Genomic DNA, 27187 nt, shown 5'->3' with positions numbered 1-27187 from the left:
TCAAATAGGCGGACGTAACGTCAAGTTGCCGGATTTCCATTTTGTGCTCTGCCGCTAAAGCGATTATGACTCGAATCGAATTTAGTCGAGCCACAGGAGCGAATGTTTCGCGAAAATCAACACCAGGAGTTTGGGAAAATCCACGCGCCACTATGCGCGCTTTTCTTCGCTCGATCGTTCCGTCTTGATTTTGTTTATCTCGTAACACTATTCGGCTTCCAATGACATCTTGATTTTTTGGACGGTCGACTAAAATCCACGTTTTGTTGATGATGATAGCTTCCATTTCAAGTGCCATTGCGTCTCGCCATTCTTCTGCATTCGGACCTTTCATGGCTTTGTTGATTGGTATTTCTGCGGTTCCGGCGAATTCGATTTGCTCGATCATGAAATTAGCCATGTGGTATTGTTTCGTAGGTCTTCCTCTGCGTCCGGTAAGTATTTTTCGAGGCCTTCCAGGCCCTCTTTTCGGAGGTTCAGGTTCGTTTTTTCCTTCATCGCTCTCCTGATTTTCAATTTCCTCGTCTTCGATTTCTTCTTCTTCGTCGTCCTGGTCGGTGGATGTGGCATCTGATTCGTCGTTTTGTGTGAGTTTCTCGCCATTTGCGTTGTCGATTACTGGAAAATCGATCTCGATTTCTTTTCGAATTATTTCCTCACTTATCGGGCCAAAATCATCTTGGATTTGTTTTGGTGATTCACGAACTTTTACGAACTCTACGTCTCTGGCTATATCAATTTTTCGTTCTTCGGGGATCCATATTCTGTACGCCTTCGAAGATTCAGCGTATCCGATAAAAATTCCCTTCTTCGATCGACATTGGAATTTTCCCTTGTTCGGCTCTCTGATCAAAGAATACACTGGGCAACCGAACTCGCGAAAATATTTAACATTTGGCACATTCCCGGTCCACTTTTCGTACGGAGTTTTTCCTTCAAGGGCACTGGTTGGACATCGGTTTCGTATGTAATTGGAGGTTTTCACAGATTCTCCCCAAAAACATGATGGTAAATTGGATTGGATGAGGAGGCATCTCGCCATGTCAACGAGAGTGCGGTTCATCCTCTCCGACACGCCGTTCTGTTGCGGGGTGTGTGTCACTGACAGTCTTCGCTCGATTCCACTTTCCTTGAGGTAATTTTCGAATTCGCGACTTGTATATTCGGTGCCGTTGTCTGACTGAAGACATTTTATCTTACGGCCAGTTTGATTTTCGGCGTGGGCCTTGAATTCTTTGAATGCACTGAACACTTCACTTTTCGATTTTATCATGTAAACAACGCACCATCGCGAATAATCGTCAATGAAAGTCACGAAAAATCTCGATTTTCCCAATGATTCGATTCTCATTGGTCCACACACATCACTATGAACCAATTCTAAAAGAGTTTTTTGTCTTTCCGACTTTTTCGGAAAAGGAGATTTCACCATTTTTCCGAGAATACAAACGTCACAATTAAAATCACATTCCGAAGATTTGATGTCCATTCCACGCACTGTTCCGTTTCGATTGCTCGAAGAAAGGTCCTTTAGATTTAAATGGCCCATCCGACGGTGCCATATTTCAGTTTGTGACATTTGAGGAACTTTTTCCGATGCAATTGTAGTCGCGGAATTGCAGTCTTGTTCACTTTCGCGAATGTAATATAATCCGTTCACGCGAGGAGCAACGAGTTGTATTTTGCCGTCGTTGTCGATCACTTTAGCACTCTTTTCGTCGAAAATCACTTTATAACCTTTATTTGTTATTTTACTGACAGATAATAAGTTTGTGCGCAAGTCGGGCACATGTAACACATTTTCCAGATTTAAATTTCGATTTTGTCCATTTACTTCCGCGTTTAAGTGAATGGCACCTTTTCCCGTTATCGGAGTGGACGTGTTGCTAGCGAGATTTAATTTTTCCGATGACACTTCTGTAAGATTCGAGAACTTATTTGTTTCATTGCATAGATGTGAGGTGCACCCACTATCTAAGCACCATCCTTCACTACGTGTTGTCTCGAGCGCTTGCAATCCTTGTTGAACCGAATGTGTGTAGGCGAGCACGCAAACGTCGTCGGCGTCTGCCATTTTCCCGTTTTCAGAGTTTTTTTGATAATTTCGATTCGGACCAATACGCGAATAGCATTCGGCTGCTTTGTGCCCGGGTTTGCCACAGCGGTGACATTTTATCGAAGATTTCTTCGCACTTACTGTGTTACTCTTTTTCTCACTAGTGTTTACGCGTTTATCGAAATGTCTTGCGACCATTGCACCCTGACCTATGTTTCGCACATCACTTTTCCTAGCGTCGCTCTCTTCGACGATTTTTATGCGTAACATTTCTGGCGACGGTAATTCATCACGCGACTCAATCGCGCACCTGAAATTTTCGAATCGCGGAGCAAGACTATATAAAAGCATGACACACAGCAAATCTTTGTTTATGTCCACGTCCATATCGCTTAATTTGTCCACTGTGTCAAAAAACTTTCGCATATGCTCGCGCACGTCGTCACTGTCGTCCATTCGATGCAACATTAATAATTTTAAAAGACTGGCTTTTCTCGCGGGCCCTTTCGATTCATAGATCGACGATAGTTTTTCCCAAACCTCTTTCGATGTGTCGCAGCCTTTAATTTGTTTCAACTCACTTGGGTTTATAGAAAGGATTATGTCCGATCGCGCTTTTCGATCACTTATTTCCCATCTTTTAACCTCTTCCTCATTTCCTTCTGCGTTTGCAGGTTTTGTTTTTTCCCCACTAACATAGCACCACGCGTCATTTTTTATTAACAAAGCTTCCATCTGGATTTTCCAGGTGTCGAAATTTTCTTTGTTTAGCGTCTCGATTCTTACGGTCGAGGACGCCATTTTTATACTTTTTGATACACACACGCTTTCTTTCTACCGAGTCACTCGCGATTGTCTCTAATTTCCTTTAACCCTCGACAAAAAGCCTGGGCCCATAACCTGTTGAATTTAATACTATCAAGCGGGTAGAAGCTACAATTATAAAGGAAACAAGGCAACGTGATGACTTTAAAACTTTTATTAAATACAAGAAAATAACGAGTGTGATTTACAAAGTAGAACTCTCAATGTACTGCGTTAGTCTAGATGAAACCGGAAGAGTAAATATATTAGTATCGTTGTATTAAAGAGGGCGCTTATTGACAAAGCGGAAGATAGCAAATTTAGTAGTCGCGCGTAAATCGTGATTATTTGAAAACATATTTCGAACAAAAACTGATCGCAGCGTTTCAATTATTTTTCATACAATTATAATTGAATTCCTTGAAAAAAAGTAATTATGTTCATGCAACTTTTAATAAAATTCGACAAAAAGAATTCAATTACTTACAATTTTTTTTACTAAAATTCTTTATGAGAATTGAATTTTGAGAAACATTCAATTATTCAATAAATTATTTACTTTTGCATTTAAATAATTAAATTCTTGTAGAATTTTCTAATAAAAATTAATTTTCATTTCATAAAAATGAATTGCAGTTAAAATTTTAGATTATAATTGAATATTAAAAGCAATATAGCTTGAATTTTTAGAAACAATTGAATTTTGAAATTAATTTTTTTGAAAAAGTTTAATTGAATTTTCTTTTATATTATTTCAAGTTTTTATTTTCTAATATGCAGTAAATTAAAGAATTTAGGAATAATTGAAATTTCGTGAAATTGAATATTGTAAACAAGTAGTTTTGAAAATTGCCAAAGAACTTTTTCGAAAATTATTAAAAATAATTGATATAAAGTAAAATTGTAGTTAAAAATTTTTGAAAATAATAATTGAATTGAAATAATAAAAATATTTTTGAAGAAGAAAAAAAAAAAAAAAAAAAAAATAACACCAAAATTGATTATTTTAATCTTTTTTGGTGTTAATTTTATCTGCAACACTTTTTAAAACCTCACGATTTACTGTGATAGTAAATACAGTAAAATATAGTAAATATAGTAAAATATGATAAATATAGTAAAATACGGAAGTAATAGTAAAATATTAATATTCACTGAAGTACAATAAAGATAAAATAAAAAATTATCTCGGGATAAAGAAACAAAGATAAAAAAATTTTAAATTTCGATCAGAAAAGAGTTGATTAATTTGAATGAATTAATTCACCTCTAGATAGGAAACAAAGAAGCAGGTAAATCATAACTGTCATTGAAATTTTTTTTTTCCCTCATCTCTATTCCACGACAAGCTGAAGTTTGTAGTTACAAGGATTAATCGGTTTCATACATCTGGGAATTTCCCACGCAGAAAATGACGAGAAATTGCTGGAACTTCTCTTGCAAACCAATGTTCTTTAATTAATATTTCAAAACTACAAGCACTTTCATACATGTATACAATGTATCATTGTATAAATATTACTTGTCTTCATTGTTTTCAATTAAAAAAAAAAAAATTGTACCTCATTTATTTCAAATAATATCAATTATCATCATTAATAAATTAATAATACAAACAATAGCAAAACAAATATATAGAAATTTTTTAAAATATTTATTTATTCATTAGGAGGAGTTAATTAATTTTAACTAATTTTAAAATGAATTAATTTACCCCTATAGGAAAGAAAACCAATTTGTTAATTTTAATTAATTGATTCCATGTTAATTAATTTACCTCTATGTAAGAAAATTAATGTTTTCAATTTTAATTAAAGAAATAAATTAAAATATAGGTTGAATAAAAATAAATGTAGGTACCTAATAAAATTCAATTATATTTAATTAAATAGTAAAGAATTAAATAAAACTAAAAAATAAAGTTAAATAAATTAAATTTTTAATTAAAAGTCGATTTTTCAGCTCTATTTTTGTGAGCGGCAAAAATATGGAACGGCAAAAAAAATTAATTATGTCTGCTTCAAGTTTTATTGTACAAAAAATAGACGAAAAATAGAAATTTTTTTGAATGACACATACAGAGAAAGAATGATATTTTAATCCCGATTTTTGTCAAAGTTGTGTGTCGAGAATAGGAAATTTCAATCGTATCTACCAAGCTGTCAGTATATCGAACTTTCAAGCATTGCGCAGTAAATATATCACGGAAAAAGTTTTTGTAGACATACGCGGGAGTTATCCAAGAAAAAGCCAAAGAGAGACAGAGAGAGAGAAAAAAAAACTTAATCAATTTCATGTCAGATTGTGTACATTTTAGTTTCTAGTGAAAAATTAGAAAATAATTAGATAAATTGATATTAGCGGAAGGTACTGATTTGTAAATATGAATAAAAGTTTTTATTAATTTAAAAATCAAATGTATTCGAGTCAAATATATTTTTCCATTTCTGAATTAAATTTTCAGTAAATTTTCGGTAAATTTAATTTTTTTTAATAAATTTTAATTTAATTTTAATTTAATTTTAATTTAATTTTAATTTAATTTTAATTTAATTTTAATTTAATTTTAATTTTAATTTTAATTTTAATTTAATTTTAATTTAATTTTAATTTTATTGTATTTTAACAAAATTTAATTTGAAAATAGAAAAAGTTTCTCAGTAAAACCAAATTATATTTTCAAGAATAGAACAAATATTTTTAGCCGCAAGTCAAAATTTAATTTTTAAGTAGAAAAAACAAGGTTTATTCAGCCGATTTTTTGTAATCAGAATAAGAAATTTTTTTTATCATAAATATTTGATTTGTTTAAATAAAAGATTTAAAAGAAAAATATTTTTCTCAAATTATAACAAATATTTGTCTGACTATAAATTTTTATTCTACTCAAAAATAAATTTTTTATGAATAATACAAGAGTTTCTATTTTTAAAAGCAGAATATATTGAACTAAAATACTTTTTCTGATTAAAAATTAAAATCAAAATGTTTCTCCTTATTAGAACGGAAATGTAACTGACAAAAACACTTTGTTCTAGTTAATTGTCATTCACTGTTTTTAAATAGAACAAGAAACTTTATCAAACACATGCAAATCAAATTTATTTTATCGAAAATATTTTTTTTTTTTATTTTAAAAATCAGAATTATCAAAATTGAGAAAAAAAACGAAGCAAAAATGTTGCGAAGCAACATTTTGATTCGTTTTTTGTCTCAATTTTGATAATTCTCGGAAAACCACATATTTTTTCTTAATCAAACCAACAATAGTTATACATTCAATTATTGAGTAAAATTAACCATTTTATTATAATTATCCATAATAATAAAAATAAAAATTAAATAAAAATAATAATAATAATAAAAAAATTATTTTATTATTAGAAATTATTATTAATATTATTTTTTTCTTATTATTATTAATCATTATTTTTCTTTGCAAATTTCAGTTACTGGCCATCGGAGAATTCAAAAGAGAAATTTTTAACGAGTGAACCCAGCGACAAGAAGGCGGCTATCATGAACAGTATTGCCTCATCGTATGCTTTACAACGACCGAGGTTTACAGCGACATCGACGCTATCGCCGGTGAAAACGAAAGAAACGAAAAAGCTCGATGATATCGGAAACTGGTCATATTATCGACCATATCACAGTTCCTCAGACGCGCAGAAGGCGCAAATATTTGAGGATATTCAAAGGAAAATCACCAGCAACGTCACAAGCGTTCCAGCCACCAATCATCCCTGGCGAAATTCAACCAATATCAAAGACCATCAGCATAGATTTAGGCCAAAGCATCACAAATACACGAAGGGAAAATGGATTCGAACACGTGAGTTTTCATTTTTCCTTAAAATTTATTTGACAGTAATTTAATTTATTTATTTTATTTTATTTATTTAACAGATTTCTTTCAAGTAATTTAAGTTTAGAAACAGAGAGAGAAATTTACTCGGTGCGACTGTAAATAGAAGTTTTAATGAAATATAGTAAATAAAAACTCGAAAAATAAATTATCAGGGGGGATAACTTTCATATTTTTTGAGTTTTTGTTATCATTAAAAAAAAATAGCCGAAAACGAAAATGATAAAAAAAGAAGAGGAATACATTTTCTATAATTTTCTTTTCTTTTTGATATTATTTTATTATTTTATAATTCAATAAAAATTAGTATCAATAATATGAAACTAGCAACAATTAGACTAGCAAAAACTAGTTTAGAAATTAGAAATAATATTAGTTAAATAAAATTAAAAAAAATTTTTAAATAAAATTTTTAATGAAATTAGCATTTTTAAAAATAATACAACGTAAAAATTTTTAATTCAAATTTATTTTCATAAAAATAAAACATGAATTGGAATATAGTTTTAATATTATTATAACTATAATAATCGTATATTCTGACACAGGGAATTCAAAGAAAATTCAGGGATTTTTATTAAAATTACTATAAAAAAATTAAATTTTTAGAATTCATAAGAAAATTCTAAATCTTTGTGTCATTTTTTGTTTGCTTTATAAACTATGAAATTACCACAAATTTTAATACAAAACCTTCAATTTTTTCAATTTCCGACAATAATTATTTCTTTTTAAAGAACTTAATTTTTGAAGAACTATTATAAAATAATTACTTATAAATTATTAAATGAATAATTTTACTCAAATATTTGAAAAATAATTTAATTTTAAAAGAGTTGCGTTTACAATTTTTATAAATAAATTAACTTCAAACGGTTTCAATTTGAAATTAACGAAAATTTCAATTTTGAATGAATTTAATTAGAAATTTTAAAGAACTTCAATTTTTGAAAAATTTTATTAATTCAAAATCCCAATTATTATATGTATATAAAATCAATTATTTTCAGAATTAGTAAAATTCTTCGAAGAAATTCAATTATTTTTACATATTTTAATAATAAAATTCATGACAAAATTTCAATTATTTTAAAAAATATTTTTTAATTTTTCTTAATTTAATGATTTTCAATATTCCACTATTTTAATAAAATTTCCCAAAAGAATTCAATTATTAAACTAAAATTTTTATAAAATTCTACACCAACATTCAATTATTTTTAAAGAAGAAATAAAAATTCCACAGGAATTCAATTATTTAAAAACAATTTTAGCAAAGTTCTACACGAATGTTCAATTATTTTTTAAAATAATGAAAATTTCACAGAAATTCAATTATTAAAAATAAAATTTGCAAAAACAATTTTCGAAAAAAATAAATTATTTTCAAAATTAATAAAATTCTTCGAAGAAATTCAATTATTTCCATAAATAATAAAAACTCATCACAGAATTTCAATTATTTTTAATACAATTTTAATCGAATTCCTTGAAAAATGTGACTATTCTTGAAAAATTTATTAAAATTCGTCAAAAGAATTCAATTATTTAAAAATTTGTTTATAAAATTCTTTATGAGAATTAAATTTAAAACAAAAAATTTAATTAGTCAATAAATAATTTACTTTTGTATTTAAATATTAGTTCAATTCTCGTAAAATTTTCTAATAAAAATCGATTTAAAAATGAATTTTAGTTAAAATTTTAAGTAATAATTGAATAAGAAAATAATTTTTAAGAAGTTACAGTAACAATATTCTTATAATATAAAATAATTATTTTATCTCTCGAACATCTTTAATTACTATAAAAAATATTTTTAAAATTGTTTAATTTCAAAAAGGTTTGAATTTGAATGTTTTGAAGAATTTTAACCCTAGAAGGAGTAACTGGGGTGTCTGGACACCCCAAGCAAAATTCAAAGTATTCCCATGGCTTAACCAATAATTTTTTTACGCTCAAAACTTGTTGATAATTTAGTTTGAACCACTATCTTTTGACACCTATTTGTGCCGCCAAAAGTTTTGCTCTAGGAAGAGCTCTATCTCCTGTTAAAATACGTCTGGGGTGTCTGGACACCCCAGTTACTCCCTAACGTTAGAAAAATTGGCAAGATAAGTAAATTCAAATTTTTTTAAAAAATCGTTTTAAATCAGTTAAAATCATCTGATAAAGTATAAATTGATAGGTTATGCATGAAAAAGTTGTATTTTATAAAAAAGAAACATTTTTATACAAAAATTCTATTTTTATGAAAAATAGACATTCTGCATTTGTAACAACTTATGAAATTTGAGTTAAGATTATTATTAAAAATTTCTGTGCTCTCTCTACAGTCAGAAATTAAATTCTAATACAGAAAAATGTAGTAAATGACAGTCAAATTTAAATTATAAATTCTATATTGTTAATAATATTTTAACATATATTAGAGGTATTAAGAATTGTTAATTAAAACTTTGATTAAATATTAATTTACAAAATCATTTCATAAGTTATTAATTTTAATGTTAATATATTCAGATATATTAAGTTTGTAAAATTTTAAATTTATAATACCATTTTTAGTAAATATTAATTGTTTAAGTCCATTTTATAGTTCATTTTTATGATTTTCACTATTCGTCAATTGTCTTTAATTTCATTCACTTCAGATGTTCAAATAATTATGTTTTTTGGAAGTAATACAAAAACTAATTTTTTCCCCTAAAAGTGTATTTATTTAACTTTAAAAACCTAAAATAGTTTTAAAATTAGTCAAATTTTTAAGAAACTACAACGTTTTTGTGAAAAAAGTCAATTTTGCAATTTTTTGGTGTTTTTTTTGGGTTTTTATGGTTTTTCTTCAAAATTTTTTTAATTTATCAAAATATGAATAATATTACTGAATTCCTTACTAAAAAACCAATCAATTCATTATAATAAATTTTTTTTACGTCAAATATAATCCTTATAAAACAAGTTTAAAGCGTGGGGTGTCGGGACACCCCAGTTACTCCTTAGAGGGTGAGTAAACTAACGTACTCCTTCTAGGGTTAATTCCTACGGAAAAATAATAATAATTAAATATTTAAAATATTTAAAAAAGAAATTATTGTTTTCGAATAATTTCACAATTAAAGATATTCGTAAATAAATTTAACAGAACATTTTTTTTCAATAAAATATTTCCCTTTATTTTCTAAAAATTCAAAAATTTTCAGTTTCATTTTCAATTAAATTTTCTAATTGACAAATAATTATAATTTCTAAACATTTTTTTTTCTTTTTTTAAAAAAAACATTGAATTTTATTAAAACAATTGAAATTAAGAAATAGAATTGATGCAAATTATTTCCTTATTGAAAATTGAGAATTTTCTAGAAAAATATTAAGAAACGGGAATATCTTATGTTTTTCTTCCCAAAAGAAAAAAATGAGTTTGTAAACAATATTGTTATTGAGAAATAAAAATTATGCATAAAATCGGTATATTTCCTACTTCTTAATCAAAATTTTTCTGACAATAAACAATTTTCTTGTATTTTTTATAAATAAAAAGAAGAATAATTTACATAATAATTTAAATCAGTCAAACGAAATTTGTTATAGAAAAAAGCATATAAAAAACAAAATGAAAGAATACGCAGATTAATATAGTTAATAATTTAATAAATATTATTTATTGTTTTATATTATTTTCCATTTATTTATTCAAAGTAACGAATTTGATTTGAAGATATGAAAATTGAAGATATAAAGAATAATATAGTTAAAAATAATAATAATAATAATAATAATAATTTTTTAAAGAAAAAAAAAACAAACGCATTAGAATGAACGAAAAAATATGAAGATTAATTTAATTAATAATAATAATAATGTTAAAATACTAATAATAGAATAACGGTAGTAATATAATAACGTGGTATATTCCAACTATACTATATACTAAACTTTGATCCCACATTATTCTTTGTGAGAGAAAAAGAGAGAGAGAGCTGAAGATTTAAAATTTAAATAGATAAAATATTATTACTAATTTATTAATGAAGGATGAAATCTGACTTTAATTGAAAGTAGTTAGAGAAGCGTACTCCCGAGTTCTCTTTAGCCGGTAATACATTATTCCGGAATATCTTAAGAACTGTAAGTCTCTCTTGAAATAACGAGAAAGTTTAGTCGGTGGAAGTGAATTTTATCTCTAAATCCAACCAACATTCGTCAATTACGTAAGACAGTTCGAACAGCAGCTCAAATAGTACCAGTTTCTTACTTTTCATTTCTCTCTGTGTTTTTTTTTTTTTTTTTTTTTTTTTGCCTTTTTTCTTTTCATTTACGTAACGAGAAAAAAACAATATTAAAAAAAGTCATTCCATTGCAAAGAAGAAAGAAGAGAAATTTTTCAAAAAAATTTAAAAAGATATTTCAGCTCTCAAAGTTATATATTTCACATTATTTTTTTAATGAGGATATTTTTATAAAAGTGGGGAATTTTCTCTTTAATTTGAGAGAAGGATTTCTACTTTTCTGACATTGACTTGTACTACTGAAAAATATATTCGCTTACGAAAGCGATTTTTTTTCACTGTTTGTACAAAAATAGAAACTGTCAGAAAATACGTTTTTATTTACTATTTATGACTATTTATTATTATTATTATTATTATTTACTACTATTTATTATTACTATTTATTTATTTATTTATTATTACTATTTACTTATTTATTTATTATTATTTATTACTATTTATTAACACTATTTATTTACATTTATACTATTATTTATTTATACTATTTATACTGAAAATAGAGCCATTCACAAAACTTTTACTAAAAATAACACGACTCGAGTTACTTTTAAACCCTATTTTAATAAATTCACTTTTCATTTGAATAAAACAATAAATATTTTACCAAAGACTCAGCTGCTTTAAACTAAAATTCAAATTAAAATTTAAAAAACTTACTTTTTACTGCAAAAAAAACAAATTTTAATTTTTTAAATTGTTTCACCTTGCGAATCAATCGAATTTTATATTTTGTTAAGGAATAATCTGACAGTTGAAGTAAAAGTTTCTCCAATATTATAATTTCGTATTTTATAAATAAAAAAAAAATTTGAAATTTGTAAAAAACTGCTTATTTTGCTTATTTCGGAAACTTACAAAAAAAATTGTATTTTAATAAGAGCGTAAACAGAATATTTATATAAAAGTCAAAACATTGCCTCTTATATTTCATATTTTTCCCCTCTTTTTTTCTCTTTGAACTTTTGCTTTCAATTCAATTGTAAATGAATTTCAATTGGTTTATTTAAATGAGAGCTTTCCGTCATGACTGTTCATTGAACATGTTTTTTTCGTGTGCTCGATCAAAGAGTCCTTTTGTGCCAATACTTTCTCTTTAATTTAATTCCCCCATATTTTTCTTCAAGAAGAAATTTTTCCTCTTCAAATTCTTATGTTTTTTTTACCATAATTATCTCCAATAATTGTCAATACGATAATATTAATAGTAACAACTTTTAGAGTAAAAAAAAAAAATTTCTCTGAATATTTACGTAAAAATTTGAATTTCAATTACAAACTATTGTTTTTTATGAGTAAAAAATAATTTTTAATTAAATAAATGTACAATATTTTTCATTTCAGTCAATTAATTTTTCGAAATATTGAAGAACGGAAGAATATTTCTATTCAAAATATTTTTATTAATTTTACAAATATTAAAATATTTAAAATTATATTTAAAAATATATAAATAAAAAATAATTCTATTTTTCGAGGAATTCGATTAAAAATGTATTAAAAATAATAAAAATTCTGCAATGAGTTTTTATTGTTTATAAAAATAATTGAATTATTGCGAAAAATTCTATAATAAAATATTAATAATTGGATTCCTGTGGAATTTTCATTATTTTAGAAAATAATTGAATATTCGTGTACAATTTTGCAAAAATTGTTTTTAAATAAATGAATTCCTGGCAAAATTATTTATTTTTTTGCAAAATAATTGAATGTTTGTGTAGAATTTTATCAAAATTGTTGTTTATTAATTGAATTCTTTTGGGAACTTTCATTAAAATAGTAAAATATTGAAAGTCATTAAATTAAGAAATATTTTTGAAAATAATTGAAATTTTGTGATGAATTTTATTAAAATTTTTGAAAATAATTGAATTTTGCAATGAATTTTATTAAAAATTTCTAAAAAGAATTGAATTTTGTCGACGAATTTTGCTACTGAAATTGAAATGTTGACAATTTTATTTTGATTTTTTGAAAATAATTGAATTTCTTCGAAGAATTTTATTAATTTTGAAAATAATTGATTTTCTTCGAAAATTTTTTTTGTAAATTCTATTTTTGATAATTTAATTTCTGTGAAATTTTCATTATTTTAAAAAAATAATTGAATGTTGGTGTAGAATTATATCAAAATTTTGGTTTAAAAATTGAATTCTTTTGGGGAATTTTATTAAAATAGTGAAATATTAAAAATCATTAAATTAAGAAATATTTTTGATAATAATTAAAATTTTGTCATGAATTTTATTTATTTATTTAAATTTGGACGGATAAAAATGTCCTTAACAAAAGAAACCTTATAATGTAAAAAAAATTACAAAAGAAATTCGATCGCAATAATGGCAATTTTATTAAAATTTTGGAAAATAATTAAATTCTTGTCATGAATATTATTATTTTTGAAAATAATTGAATTTTGCAATGAATTCTATTAAAATTCCTGAAATGAATTGAATTTTTTCTAAGAATGTAGATACTGAAATTGAAATGTTGACAATTTTTTTAGATTTTTTGAAAATAATTGAATTTTTTCGAAGAATTTTATTAATTCTTAAAATAATTGATTTTTTTCAGAAAAATTTTTTGCAAATTCTATTTTAATAATTGAATTTCTTTGAAATTTTCATTATTTTAGTAAATATTTGAATATTTGTGTAGAACTTTGCTAAAATTGTTTTTAAATAATTGAATTCCTGTGAAATTTCTTTTTTTTTTTTTGAAAAATAATTGAATGCTTGTGAAGGATTTTATCAAAATTTTTGTTTAATAATTGAATTCTTTTGGGGAATTTTATAAAAATAGTAGAATATTAAAAGTCATTAAATTAAGAAATATTTTTGAAAATAATAAAAATTTTGTCATGAATTTTATTAAAATTTTTGAAAATAATTGAATTCTTGTGATAAATACTAAATGTTTATGAAAATAATTGAATTTTGCATTCAATTTTTGTTTAAAATTCCTGAAAATAATTGAATTTTGTCAAAGAATTTTACTACTGAAATTGAAATGTTGCCAATTTTTTTTTTTTAATTTTTTGAAAATAATTGAATTTCTTCGAATAATAATTTTATTAATTTTGAAAATAATTGAATTCTTGTGATAAATATTGTTATTTATTTATAACGTTCGTGAATTTTCGAAAAATTCGATTTAAAAAAAAACTGAATCAATTTTCTGAAATATCTACGTAAAAATGTATTCTATCTCTCTTTTTTTTATTGACTTTCTCGGAATTGTAATAAATAATAAATATATTTGTGAATATTTTATTATAAATAGTTAAACGTAGAGTAAAAAATATTTTCCTGATTTCCATCGAAAAAACCTTATCAATTTTTTCGAATAAAAAAAAGTTACGAATAAAAAAAAGTTTCTTCTATCCCTCATTAATTATTTATTTTCTCGTATTTATAATAAATACCAGAGACAAAGATAAAGAGAAGAAAACTTAATGTTATAAAATGTATAAGGGTATAAAGTAGATTTCCATGTCTTTATATATATGACCATATAAATAATAAAAAAAAAAGTAAAGGAAAGAAAAAAAATGCAAAAATAATAGAGAAGAAATAAAAAATCGCGCTCCGCACAGGAAAAACAGACAAACAAATGCTCTTTTCATTAAAATTCAAGTCGCTTCTCATACAATATGGAAACTTTTCTTACAAAGTCCAGGGTATAATTTAATTTATTTAAGCAGCTCTCTTATTTATTTTTCACCTCTCTTCATTTTCGTTTCCTGTTCCTGTCCCCCGACACAATAAAAAATGAATGAAACTTGCAAACAAAAAACTTTTTTGCGGTTTTTTCTCTCCCAGTGTGTATAGGAGAGAAAGTGAATGAACTTGCGTCTGGTCATAAAAAGATTAGTGGATTCTGGCGAATGAAAAATAAAAAAGTAAAAGAAAAAGAAGAAGGAGAAGGAGAAGGAAAAAAAAAAGTTGAAGACGACGAAGAGACTAAAAGAGATCGTGTATGTTTTAGGATTGCCGAGGGACTGCAAGGTCAGCGAATGGGGTCCCTGGAGCGCTTGCAGTCGAACTTGTGGTGTTGGCGAAACCCAAAGGACAAGAAAAGTTGTCATAAAACCGCGCCGAGGTGGAATTCGTTGTCCGCCGCTTAAAGAAACCAAATGGTGCAGTGGAATAAATCCATGTCACGAGAGTAGCCAATCTTTCGCCGATACTCATCGATGGTAGTATTTTCCCTCCCTCCCTCCCCCACCCCCCTCAAACTATTAATTTTTTTCAATAAAAAATCAAAAGAAGAAAATATATTCAAAACAAGTCTCGAAAAAAAATAAATTTTTTTTTTTCAAACCTTTTAAAGGGAAAAATTCCCGAAAAAACAAATATGTTTCTTTCCTTAAAGAAAAGGAACAAGAAAAAATTATTTTAGGAACAAAAAAAGAAGTTTGTTTCGAAAAAGAATCCAATGTTTGACTTTAGAAAAGAATTTGCGAAAGAATTCTTTAAATTGCAAATTGTACTAAAACTTTTCCCAAAATTCAAAATTGGAAAATGAAAAAAAAGATTTTTCACAAATTTTTTTTCAAAATTTATTCCTTAAAGCCAAAGACTTAAAAATAGATAATAAAAAAACACTCGACATCTTTTCGAAAAAGCAAAAAATAGTCATCACAAAATATGCCAAAGAGAAATTAAGATTTATAGAAAATCATCTATTTATCACAGTTTTTCCAAAAATATCAAAATTGGGACAAAATTGAGACAAAAAAATTAAGACAAAAATAAAGACAAAATTGAGACAAAAAAATTAAGACGAAAATTGAGACAAAATTGTGACAAAAAAATTGAGACAAAAATTGAGACATAAAAAATGGAGACAAAAATTGAGACAAAAAAATTGAGACAAAAATTGAGACAAAAAAATTGAGACAAAATTGAGACAAAAAAATTGAGACAAAAAAATTAAGACAAAAATTAAGACAAAATTGAGACAAAATTGAGACAAAAATAGAGACAGAAAAATTGAAACAAAAATTAAGACAAAAAAATTGAGACAAAATTGAGACAAAAAAATTGAGACAAAAATTAAGACAAAAAAATTGAGACAAAATTGAGACAAAAAAATTGAGACAAAAAAATTAAGACAAAAATTAAGACAAAATTGAGACAAAAATTGAGACAAAATTGAGACAAAAATAGAGACAGAAAAATTGAAACAAAAATTAAGACAAAAAAATTGAGACAAAATTGAGACAAAAAAATTGAGACAAAAATTAAGACAAAAAAATTGAGACAAAATTGAGACAAAAAAATTGAGACAAAAATTGAGACAAAAAAATTGAGACAAAATTGAGACGAAAATTAAGATAAAAAAATTCAGTCAAAAATTGAGACAAAAAAATTGAGACAAAATTCAGACATAAATTGAGACAAAAAAAATTAAGACAAAAATTGAGACAAAAATTGAGACAAAATTGAGACAAAAATTAAGACAAAAATTGAGACAAAATTGAGACAAAAATAGAGACATAAAAATTGAGACAGAAATTAAGACAAAAAAATTGAGACAAAATTGAGACAAAAAAATTGAGACAAAAATTGAGACAAAAATTGAGACAAAAAAATTGAGACAAAAAAAATAGAGACAAAAATTAAGATAAAAAAATTGAGCCAAAAATTGAGACAAAAAAATTGAGACAAAATTGAGACAAAAAAATTCAGACATAAATTTAGACAAAAAATTGAAACAAAAATTGAGTCAAATTTGAGACCAAAAAATTGAGACAAATTGAGACAAAATTGAGACAAAAAACGAATCAAAATGTTGCAAACGCAACATTTTGATTCATTTTTTGTCTCAATTTTGATATTCTTGGAAAAACTGTATCATTATAGCGTTCGAAAAACCAAATAAAAACCAAAAAATTTAATTTAATTATACAACCAAATATTTCTTTTATTCTAACTCCGAAAGAGCAGAAAGAAAAGATTTCTAATATTTTCCACATCTTCTTTTTTTTAGGGGAAAGAAAAAACAATGATTATTATTGTTTTTGCGAAAAAAAAATTCTCCTCTTGTGAGATATGACGATTCTTTATATAAATATATAAATATAAACATAAAGGGGATATTTTTTTGAGCTAATGAAAAAAAATAACGAGGGAAGAGGAAAATATTATCAAAAAAAAAAAAAAATCCCTCGAGGTTTCAATACTCACTGGACAATCTTTAAGAACGACATTAATCTATGTTTCAATAAACAGTGTTTTCTACCTATATTTAAATAGGAATTGTGAGGAAAAGTAAATTGTTGAGTAATTTAATATTTTGTTTATTCTAGGAGAAAATTTAATAGTAAAGAAATTTTTCAGTCGAGTGTAAAATATTTTTAGAAGGGAAAAATTTGATTTAAAGCTTGAGCTGTGAATTTTAATGGAGTGAATTTTATTTTTAACAAGGAACTTTTGTTTGAAACTTTTAATCTGAAATTTTTTGTATTTTAAATTTTAATAGAACACTGATTTTTAGCCAGACGTATTTAATTTTTAAGTAGAAAGAATATTTTTAGCAAGAGAATTTGGATTTTTAAGCAAAATAACAGTTTTTTTTGTCCTCGTGAAAATTCCGCTAGACAAATTCAATTCTTAAGTCGCAAGAATATTCTTGGTCGGACGTTTCTCTCTATATGCAGAAAATAATATTTTTAAGTAGTAAACGCATTTTTAGTGAGACAAAAATTTTTAATTAGTAGAAAAATCATTTTTGTGCTGAAAATATTATTTTTAAGCAGAAAATGCGTTTTTAGTCAGACAAAAATTTTTAATTAGTAAAGAAAATATTTCTGTGCTGAAAAAATTATTTTCAAATAGAAAAAGAATTTTTAGTCAGACAAAAATTGTTTCTAAGCAGAAAGAAAGTTTCTTTATGGAAAAAATTATTCTTAAGTAGAAAAGAAATTTTTAGTCAGACAAAAATTGTTTCTAAGCATAAGAAAAGTTTCTTGACACAAAAAAATATTTTAAAGTGGAAAATGCGTTTTTAGTCAGACTAAAATTTATTAATTAGCAGAAAAAAAATTTCTGTGCTGAAAATAATTTTCTTAAGTAGAAAACAAATTTTTAGTCAGACAAAAATTATTTGTAAAGAAAAAGAAAGTTTCTTAAAGGAAAAAATTATTTTTAAGTAGAAAACGAATTTTTAGTCAGACAAAAATTATTTCTAAGCAGAAGAAAAGTTTCTGGTCCCAAAATAATATTTTAAAGTAAAAAACGCTTTTTTAGTCAGACAAAAATTTATTAATTAGCAGAAAAAAATTTTCTGTGCTGAAAACATAATTTTTCAGTAGAAAACGCGTTTTTAGTCAGCCAAAATTTATTTATAAGCAGAAAAAAAATTTATTTGTGGGAAAAATAGTTTTTAAGTAGAAAACGCGTTTTTAGTCAGACACAAATTATTTTTAAACAGAAAAAAACTATCCTTGTGAAAGAAATTATTTTTAAGTAGAAAAATAGAGTTTTAGTCAGACAATTTTTAGTTTCAATTACAAAGAAAAAATTATAATGGAAAAAGCGATTTTAAGTATAAAACGCGTTTTAAGTCAGAATAAATGTATTTATTAGAAAAAAAAATGTTTTCATGTAGTAAATATTATTTTTAAGTAGAAAAAAGATTTTTAATCTTCTCGAACCTAAAACTTTTTTTTTCCACCGAAAAATAAAATTTGACTTTCTAAAAATGCTTATTCTACTTAAAAATTAAATAGGGCTGTTTAAAAATTTTCATTTTATATAAAAATAAAATTTGTCTGACCTAAAATGCTTATCCTACTTAAAAATTAATAGACGCTGTTTAAAATTTTTTGTTTTACATAAAAATTAAATTTGTCTGGCAAAAAATATTTATTCTACTTAAAAATTAAATCAGACTGTTTTTAAAATTTTTATTTTATTAAAAAATAAAATTTGTCTGATTAAAAATGCTTATTCTACTTAAAAATTAATGCATACTGTTTAAAAATTTCCATTTTACTTAAAATTGAAATTTTTCTGACTAAAAATGTTTGTTCTACTTAAAAATTAAATCAGACTGTTTTTAAAATTTTCATTTTATTAAAAAATAAAATTTGTCTGACTAAAAATGCTTATTCTACTTAAAAATTAATGCATGCTGTTTAAAAATTTTCGCTTTACTTATAAATTAAATTTGTCTGACTAAAAATATTTATTCTACTTAAAAATATAATTATCTTCTTTAAGAAATTTCGTTTTAATTAAAAAAAAAAATTTGTTTGTCAAAAAAATTTTATTCTGCTTGAAAAAATTAATTGACTTCTTTAAAAATTTTCTTTCTACACAAATTTTTCCGACTAAAACTAATTTCTTTTGCTTAAATTCAAAAATCAAACTAGGATTTTTATTTTTTTCTTTTAAAGTTTTAATAAAAAAAAATCTCTTTTTCCAACTAAATAATTTACTTTTACAATTTATATAAACATAGATATTTATATCCTAAGAAAGTTTTTCTTTAAAAAAAAAAAATTCTCTTGAAAAATGCGCGTACGCTGTTTGATACAATTTTTCCTCTTACTTAAAAAAAAAAGAAAAAGAAAAGAAATAAGAAATAAACTTTGCAATAAAAATTCTCAACAATTCACTTTTCTCAAGTTAATGTCGTTTTCTTGTCTCATTGTAAAAGTTATATAAAAACGAGAAAAACATGTCTTTCTCATAAAGAAGTGTATTGGAGGTTTTTACAAAAAAATATCATCAGGTATGTACTAGGTATTATATCTTAGGATTAATTTTAACGATAATAATAATATTAAATTAATGATTAACGCTTATATTGGTAATTCGTTACTTGGAATAGAAAAAAAAACCAAAAAAAAAAGAAAACAGAAAAGAAAACCTTGTATAATCGACGCTAACAAAAAAAAAGGGGCCAGAAATTTGGTTCATTCGTTATTCATTTAAAAAAAAAAACTTGCCCTAAAAATTTAATCGATATTAAAAATTCTTTTTTTTTTCCTTTCCTTTTCTCCTTTTATTATAGAAAAATTAGCGTCGAACATTCTCGAGCTGCAATAGAATTTTAATTAGATAATATTCACACGAAAAAATGTTGTCCTGTTCATAAGATGAGAATGTTCAACAAAAGAATATTTAGATAAGGAAAGATTTTTTTTAAATAACACATTGTTGTTTTTTCGGGTTTACAGTTTCGACTAGATAATCCATTTATATTTAATTTTAAATTATTATATAATACTCGAAAAATATTCTAATTTATTTTTTCAAAAAAAAAAAAAAAAATTTTGAAAGCGTAGAAACAAATGTTTTTAAATTTATTAAAATTGTTAATTCGAATTTCTTGTTGATTAGAAGAAAGAGAAGTTTTTGGGAAATTTTTTTTTATTGATAATTTCGAAAATGACGATGCACTGTGCATTTTAGATTTTAAGATATCGGATAGGAGTTTAGAAATAAGTAATGTGTAGTGATGTATAATATAAGTTTATATTACATAATAAAATCTCTCTAAAAAACTAAAACTGTTTTTTATTATTTAATCTTTTATTTTTATAATAATCTATTTTTATTTTAATTCAAATGCTGATAATTCCTATTTGTACTAAATATTTTCAAAATTTATTCATTGATATTTATTTCCTTATGGATTTAAAATTTTTTTATACTGATATTTATTTATTTATTTATTTATTTATATTTAAATCAAGTAAATCATATTTGATTGAAATAGTAAAAATGATAATTTTATTATCAACGTAAAAAAAAATTTATTAATCGTTATAGACACATTATAATAAAAAAATTTTCAAGGAAAATTTATATTCATAATTTGTAAGAATAAATAATTTTTTTTCAGTTCCCCGACGACGATAAAAGTAGTTATAAACATTGGTGATTAAAATATTGTTTGAAAAGCTTTTCTGAGAAAGAATTAACTGCTTTTCATTTATGGTGTAGATTGTTCGGAGGCAAGCGAGCGAATAACGTGTCAGCCAATTTCTTTGGTGGCAGCTGGCTGTCGTCCGAAGTTTTTACTGTCGCCGCATTAATAGTGTAAAAGAGAACGAAAGTATACATATATATTCGTGGAAAGAAGAAAAAGGAAAGGGACTATCGTCGCACAGAACATTACTTCGAAATAAAGACAATCAAACTGCACTAAAATGTGCAAAAGATTCAGCCAAATTAAAGGGTGTAATAAAAAAAGTCATTTTATTAATTAAAAGATCATTTTTATTAATTGTTGCCATAAAGGAGCAATAACAAACAGTTATTTTTATTATTTCTTAGTTGTTATTATCATTACTATTTTTTTTATTACTTTATATTTCTACTAGCAACAATTGGCGCGCTAAAGCGCACGGCTAACTTCTTACTGCCTTTTTTTTAAATAAAATTAGCAATTTTAAAAATAATAGAATTTTAAAACTTTCTAATTCAAATTTTTGTTGAAAACACTAAAAAAATATTCAATTTTGTAGAAATTGCAAATAATTGCAGAAATTCAACTATTTAAAAACAATAAATAACTAAAATTCTTCTTATAAAATTCAACTATGTACAAAATTTGAAAGAAAATTATGTAAAAATCCCAATTATCTTTATAAGTAACAAAATTCTTCTCCAAAGTTTAATTATTTTCCTAAATGTCAAAAGAATTCTTGTCCTAATATCAATTATTTTCAAAAATAAAATGCATCTTTCTAATTTCAATGATTTTCAATATCTACTATTTTAATAAAAATTCCCAAAAAAAATTCAATTATTTACAAAAAATTTTAATAAAATTGTATGCAAACATTTAATTATTTTCATAAATAATAAAAATTTCACAGGAATTAAATTATTATTTTTATAAATAATACATTTTTTAAGGAATTCAATTATTTTCATAAAAAATAATTTAAAATTGTAGAAAATAATAATTGAATTAAAATGATGAAAATAATTTTGATAAAGTTACAGTAACAATATTCTTATAATAATATAAGATAATGATTTTATTACTTGGTCATCTTTAATTATTATAAAAAATGAAGAAATCGATCACTCCGAGTCTTCGACTCGGAGCAATCGATATCTTCATATTTTATAACAAATACTTTTATAAGTTGTTTAATTTAAAAAAGGTTATTGAATTTGAAATTTATGAATTAACATTCCTGTGGAAAATCATGTTCCAAAAATAAGATTAAAAAAAAAAAGAATTTTGCAAATATTTTTCTTCTGTTTTTAAAACAAAATAATAATTTTTTTAAAAAAATTGTGATTCATAAACAAAAATAATGCAAAATAAATTAATTGCATTATTATTAACTTTTTTATAATTTTTCTTTTCAAATATTTTCAATTTTAAAATTAATATATTGAAAATCATCGAATTGTTGCAAAGAATTTTATCAAAAAATTTGATGATAATAGAATTTATTTATTTATTTATTTATTTATTATCTTACACGGGAATTTCCCTTTCGTACAAAAGTACTTATAATAATAATGTTCTATAGTTCATACAAGATTGAAAATTCTATTTCTTAATTGATTAATGAAAGTAGTTAAAAGTACACCGTAGAAGTCAATAGTATTATGAAAGTCATTAGCCTCTCTGGACAATCTAGGAACCACCGAATTTAACATAAAATTAGTTCTGTGTATTGACTGCTTGAGTAGAGTCGGATTTCTGGGAGATTTAAAAGGAACAGTGAAATTTAATAATGATAATAAAGGTGGGCAGTTTATAATACCATTAATTATTTTGAACAAAAAAAGTAAGTCAGAAAATAGAAATCTATTACTTAAGAGTGGGATACCCAAAATCCGTCTCAACTCAGAATAGTCATGACTATATTTGTCAAACGATATTCCCGCTCGCCACGCAACAAAACGCATGAATTTATTTTGAATTCTCTCCAGTTCAATTAGTAGATAGTCTTGATAAGGTGACCAAATAAGTGAGGCGAACTCAATAATTGGTCTAACTAACGAAAAATACAAAACCTTCATTGCCAATACATTCCTGAAATGAGTCATGCTCCTGGTGACAAAGCCCAAAGTTCTGGTTGCTTTATTAATTGTTAATAAAATATGAGATTTAAACTCCAGAGATGCGTCAAATAAAACTCCCAGGTCCCGAATCGTGGAAACTTTAGTAATAATTTGGTTACCAATAGTGTAGTCATAGTTAAGTGTGCTAGAACTTCTTTTAAATGAAATAATAAAACATTTTTTGTTGTTAAAGAAAAGCTTATTTTTAAAAGACCATTCAACAAGACGATTAAGATCAGATTGTAGATTATAAAGGTCCTGAACGCATGATATTCTTTTAAAAATTTTAAGGTCATCAGCAAATAAAAGAAATGAACTGTGCTTTATTACTGTAGTTATGTCATTTATGAATAGTAAAAAAAAGAGAGGTCCAAGATTCGAACCCTGGGGCACACCAGAGGTTATCAAAAAAGGATCAGAAAAGTCTTGTTGTACGCGAACAGATGAATATCGATTATTAAGATAACTTTTTATCCATAAAATTAATTCACTAGAAAAACCCAAGGCTTCCAACTTTGCCACCAGAATGACATGATCAACTTTGTCGAAGGCTTTAGCAAAATCAGTATAGATTGTATCAACTTGAAAGCCCTTTTCAAGATTAGATGACACAAAATCAGTAAACAAAACTAAATTGGTCAACACCGACCTGCGTCTCATAAAGCCATGCTGCTCATTGATAATAAAATGTTCTACTTGATTATAAATTATGTCAAATACTAGACTCTCAAAAATTTTTGCTAAAGAACTTAGAAGTGTTATAGGTCGGTAATTATTAACATTCTTTTTATCATTATCTTTGTAAACCGGTACTATAATACCTCTTTTCCATACATGTGGAAAAATACCACATCTTAATGAACGATTAAATAAAATAAGTAACGGCCCAATAAGTGCAGAACTGCATGACTTAAGGAGAGCAGGAGGAATCTGATCAGGACCAGCACCTTTATTAGCCTTTAAATTCTTTAACTTTACTGCTATCATTCCCCCCGTTATTATACTAGCATTAATTCCTAAGTTATTGACAGAATTGTTGCAAAAAACAGGAACATCGCTTGATGGTAAAGTATGAACAGAGCTGAAATGACGAGCAAAAGAATTAACTACATCTACAGGAGTATTCGCAGGTACATTATTGTAAAAAACTTCACCAGGAATACGAGTTTCACGTTTAAGAGAATTAACATAGTTCCAGAATTGTTTCGGATCAGTTATTACGCTGTTTTCAACCTTAGATATATAGTTTTTAAAAGTCAACCTTGACAACATTTTACAATCCGTTCGCAATCTAGAAAATTCTTGATAATCTTCTTGTTTATTAGACACTTTAAAATTTCTATGTGCTATTTTTTTCAAATGCGTAAGGCGTTTAAGTTGGTGAGTAAACCATGGTGGATAATTATCACTCTTGATTCTTTTTAAAGGTACAAAAAGGTTTATAGCTAAATATAATTTGTTATAAAAAATAGAAACTGCATCATCCAAGCTTGGTGTATCAAGAATAAGATTCCAGTCACAATCATTAAGCAGGTTACAAATTTCGGTGACATTCATACACGCAAAATTATATTTAAATAAATGTTGATTTATAATTAAATTTTCCTTATTATCAATAATATTGTGAATAGTAAGAATCAGCGGTGGATGATAATTATCCACAGGTAAGATAGGGTCATCGCAAGTAGTCAAGGTGTAATTCGGCAAGCCATACAATACCAAGTCCAAAATAGTTCCGCAAGTATTGGCAAAATCATTTATTTGAGCAAGACCCATATAATCTAAACAATTGGACAAAGAGGTAGCAATTTCTTTACAGAGTCGCGTAGAATTTAAATTAGGAACACATGATGGTTCATCAGAGAGGTCAGCTTTCCATGAAACATTAGTTAAATTGAAATCGCCCATAATACAAAAAACAGCGTTAGGATACGTAATATATAAGTCCTCAAGTATTGAGCACACTCTTGTGTAAATATTTAAATTTGAATTTGGAGGGATATAAAAAGTTCCTACAATATATATGAGTGAATTGACAGTAAATTTAACAAAAACATGTTCAACAGTCAGAACAGTACTTGGTAATCGCAAGGCATGTAGTGAAAGATCACAAGCAATTAACACACCTCCGCCACGCAAAAATTCACTAGTAAGAGCATTTCTATCGAATCTAAAAACTTCATAGTTACAGAATCCCAATTCAGGAGAACAGAAGGCAGGTGTAAGCCAAGTTTCTGAGAAAATAATTATTTTATAAGAAGGAAAAATAAAAGATTCGCGCAAAAGAGATAATTTTGTACGTAAACCTCTCACATTTTGATAATATATTGAAATGTCAACAGTACTAATAGTGCGAGAAGGTTTACTTGTGTGGGTAACTGCTTGGCTGCCAGAAGGGATTACATTTAAGAATTGTTTTGATGTTCGCTGGTGCTCGCTGACGGATCCCGAGACACTATGATGGTGGGAGACGTTATAATGGTGGGAGTTCCGTGCCGATGACGTATGTACAACCCCTTCTCTCCCTTCGCCTGACGTTCGCCCAACTCCTTTTTCACTTGAAAGAATTGTCTTTGCTGAAACGCCGTTCTGTCTGGCGCAATGCTGATAGAAGGCCAGTTCATGGGTAGTTGCTTTGACGTTTTGAGACGGACAAAGGTTCCCACAATGATCATTGGCATATCGGGATGTGGTAATTTTACTTTCAGCGGTCTTTGCTTGGTTCCATCCTGCAATTTTTTACCAATACGTGTTAACGTGATTTGTTCAGGCAAAATTGTTTTTTTTGAGAGAAAGTTAAGAATAGGAAGAATATTTTTCAGATCGACACTGGTTTCAGTGGAGATGTCTTCCCGCAGTCCAAAGATAATAATATTACTGGCTCGATGAGATCGGTCATTCAATTCGGACATACATGCAGAAATAATATTAGATTCAGAGGTTTTACCTTCGGTATTTTCCCTGGCCATAACTTCAATATCATCAATACGTTGAAACGCATTTTGAATATTTGTTTCACAAATGTCGAGTCTGGTTGTGTGTTCTTTAAGGTCCTTTGACAACGCACCAATAGATTTCTCAAGCTTCGATAGGTCATTTGACATACACTTACGCATAGATGAAAATTCATCTCGCATTAAATGACGAATATTATCTAAGGTGAGAGTCGATTGATCAGTAGTGGAGGATGCAGATGCATTTGTAATTGAAGGCGACGGGGGACCACAACATTTTTTATAACCGACATTCGGTATTAAAACAGTCTTTTCAGCACATTTAGGGTGGTAAGCGACCTTGCAACCAGGGCAATAAAATTTTTCCTTTACTACACGAAATTTGCATAGTGGGCATACAATGTTTACATCAGCTGATTTATCATCCGGTATGAGAACCTTTAAACTGTTCGTCTCACTTTGATTCATGATGAACACAAAGTGAGAAGGCACTCAGGCGTGAACGCAGCACAAAAACACTCGTAATAATTTGGATGCCAATAGACACTTACACTGATCTCAGATTGTTAAAAGACTGTTTAAACAACTTTATGAAATGCTCGAGTTGTAAAAATACACGCGTAGTGAAGAGTATGTCACGATAAAATATAACAAAAACACCACTCACCGTGTATAAAACACTAGTGCATATATCAATAAGCTATAGTCACTTTCCACGTGTTATACAAAAATAAGGAAAATAATTAATAAAAACACTAACACAGCGTATAGAAGGTATCACGAAAGGAATTACAGCATCCTTTTCTCAATTCAGACCAAAGCTGGGATTTTACCGAAGGGATATACTAACACAAATCACGAAAATAACGACAGCAGGTTGAAACACGTCAGACCAATTTAACCGTTACTCAGAATTCCTTCAAAAAATTTTATTATTTAAGGAAAATAACTGAATTCTCACAAAGAATTTTATTAAAATTTTTTAAAATCCTAATTAAATTCTTTTGAAGAATTTCTTTGAATTTTTTTTTAAACTAATGGAGTTTCTTTAATAATTTTAATTGAAAATTTTAAAAGCATTTGAATTTTATGAACAAGAATTTTATTAAAAGTGAATTGAAAATAATTGAATTCTTGTTTCGAAGAATTTATTAAAATTTTTGGAC

At 26.1% G+C, this 27187-nt stretch overlaps 1 protein-coding gene across 2 annotated transcripts in view; it reads left to right on the top strand.

Annotated features, from left to right (window-relative positions):
• LOC122510311 overlaps window positions 1-15838 on the top strand; it is a 352060-nt gene extending 336222 nt beyond the window's left edge. For both annotated transcript variants that reach the window (XM_043624853.1, XM_043624852.1), the window contains exons 6-7: window positions 6310-6695; window positions 15008-15838. In XM_043624853.1, the coding sequence (XP_043480788.1) occupies window positions 6310-6695; window positions 15008-15222 (601 nt within the window). In that variant the 3' untranslated portion in view covers window positions 15223-15838. The remainder of the gene's footprint in view (window positions 1-6309; window positions 6696-15007) is intronic.
• Window positions 15839-27187: the final 11349 nt, after the last annotated feature.

Source organism: Leptopilina heterotoma, unplaced genomic scaffold, assembly GCF_015476425.1.
Source record: "Leptopilina heterotoma isolate Lh14 unplaced genomic scaffold, ASM1547642v1 Lhet_68, whole genome shotgun sequence".
Classification (NCBI taxonomy): Eukaryota; Metazoa; Arthropoda; class Insecta; order Hymenoptera; family Figitidae; genus Leptopilina; species Leptopilina heterotoma.
The sequence above is the reverse complement of the archived record's forward strand: the minus strand, read 5'-3'. Positions and strand labels throughout refer to the sequence as shown.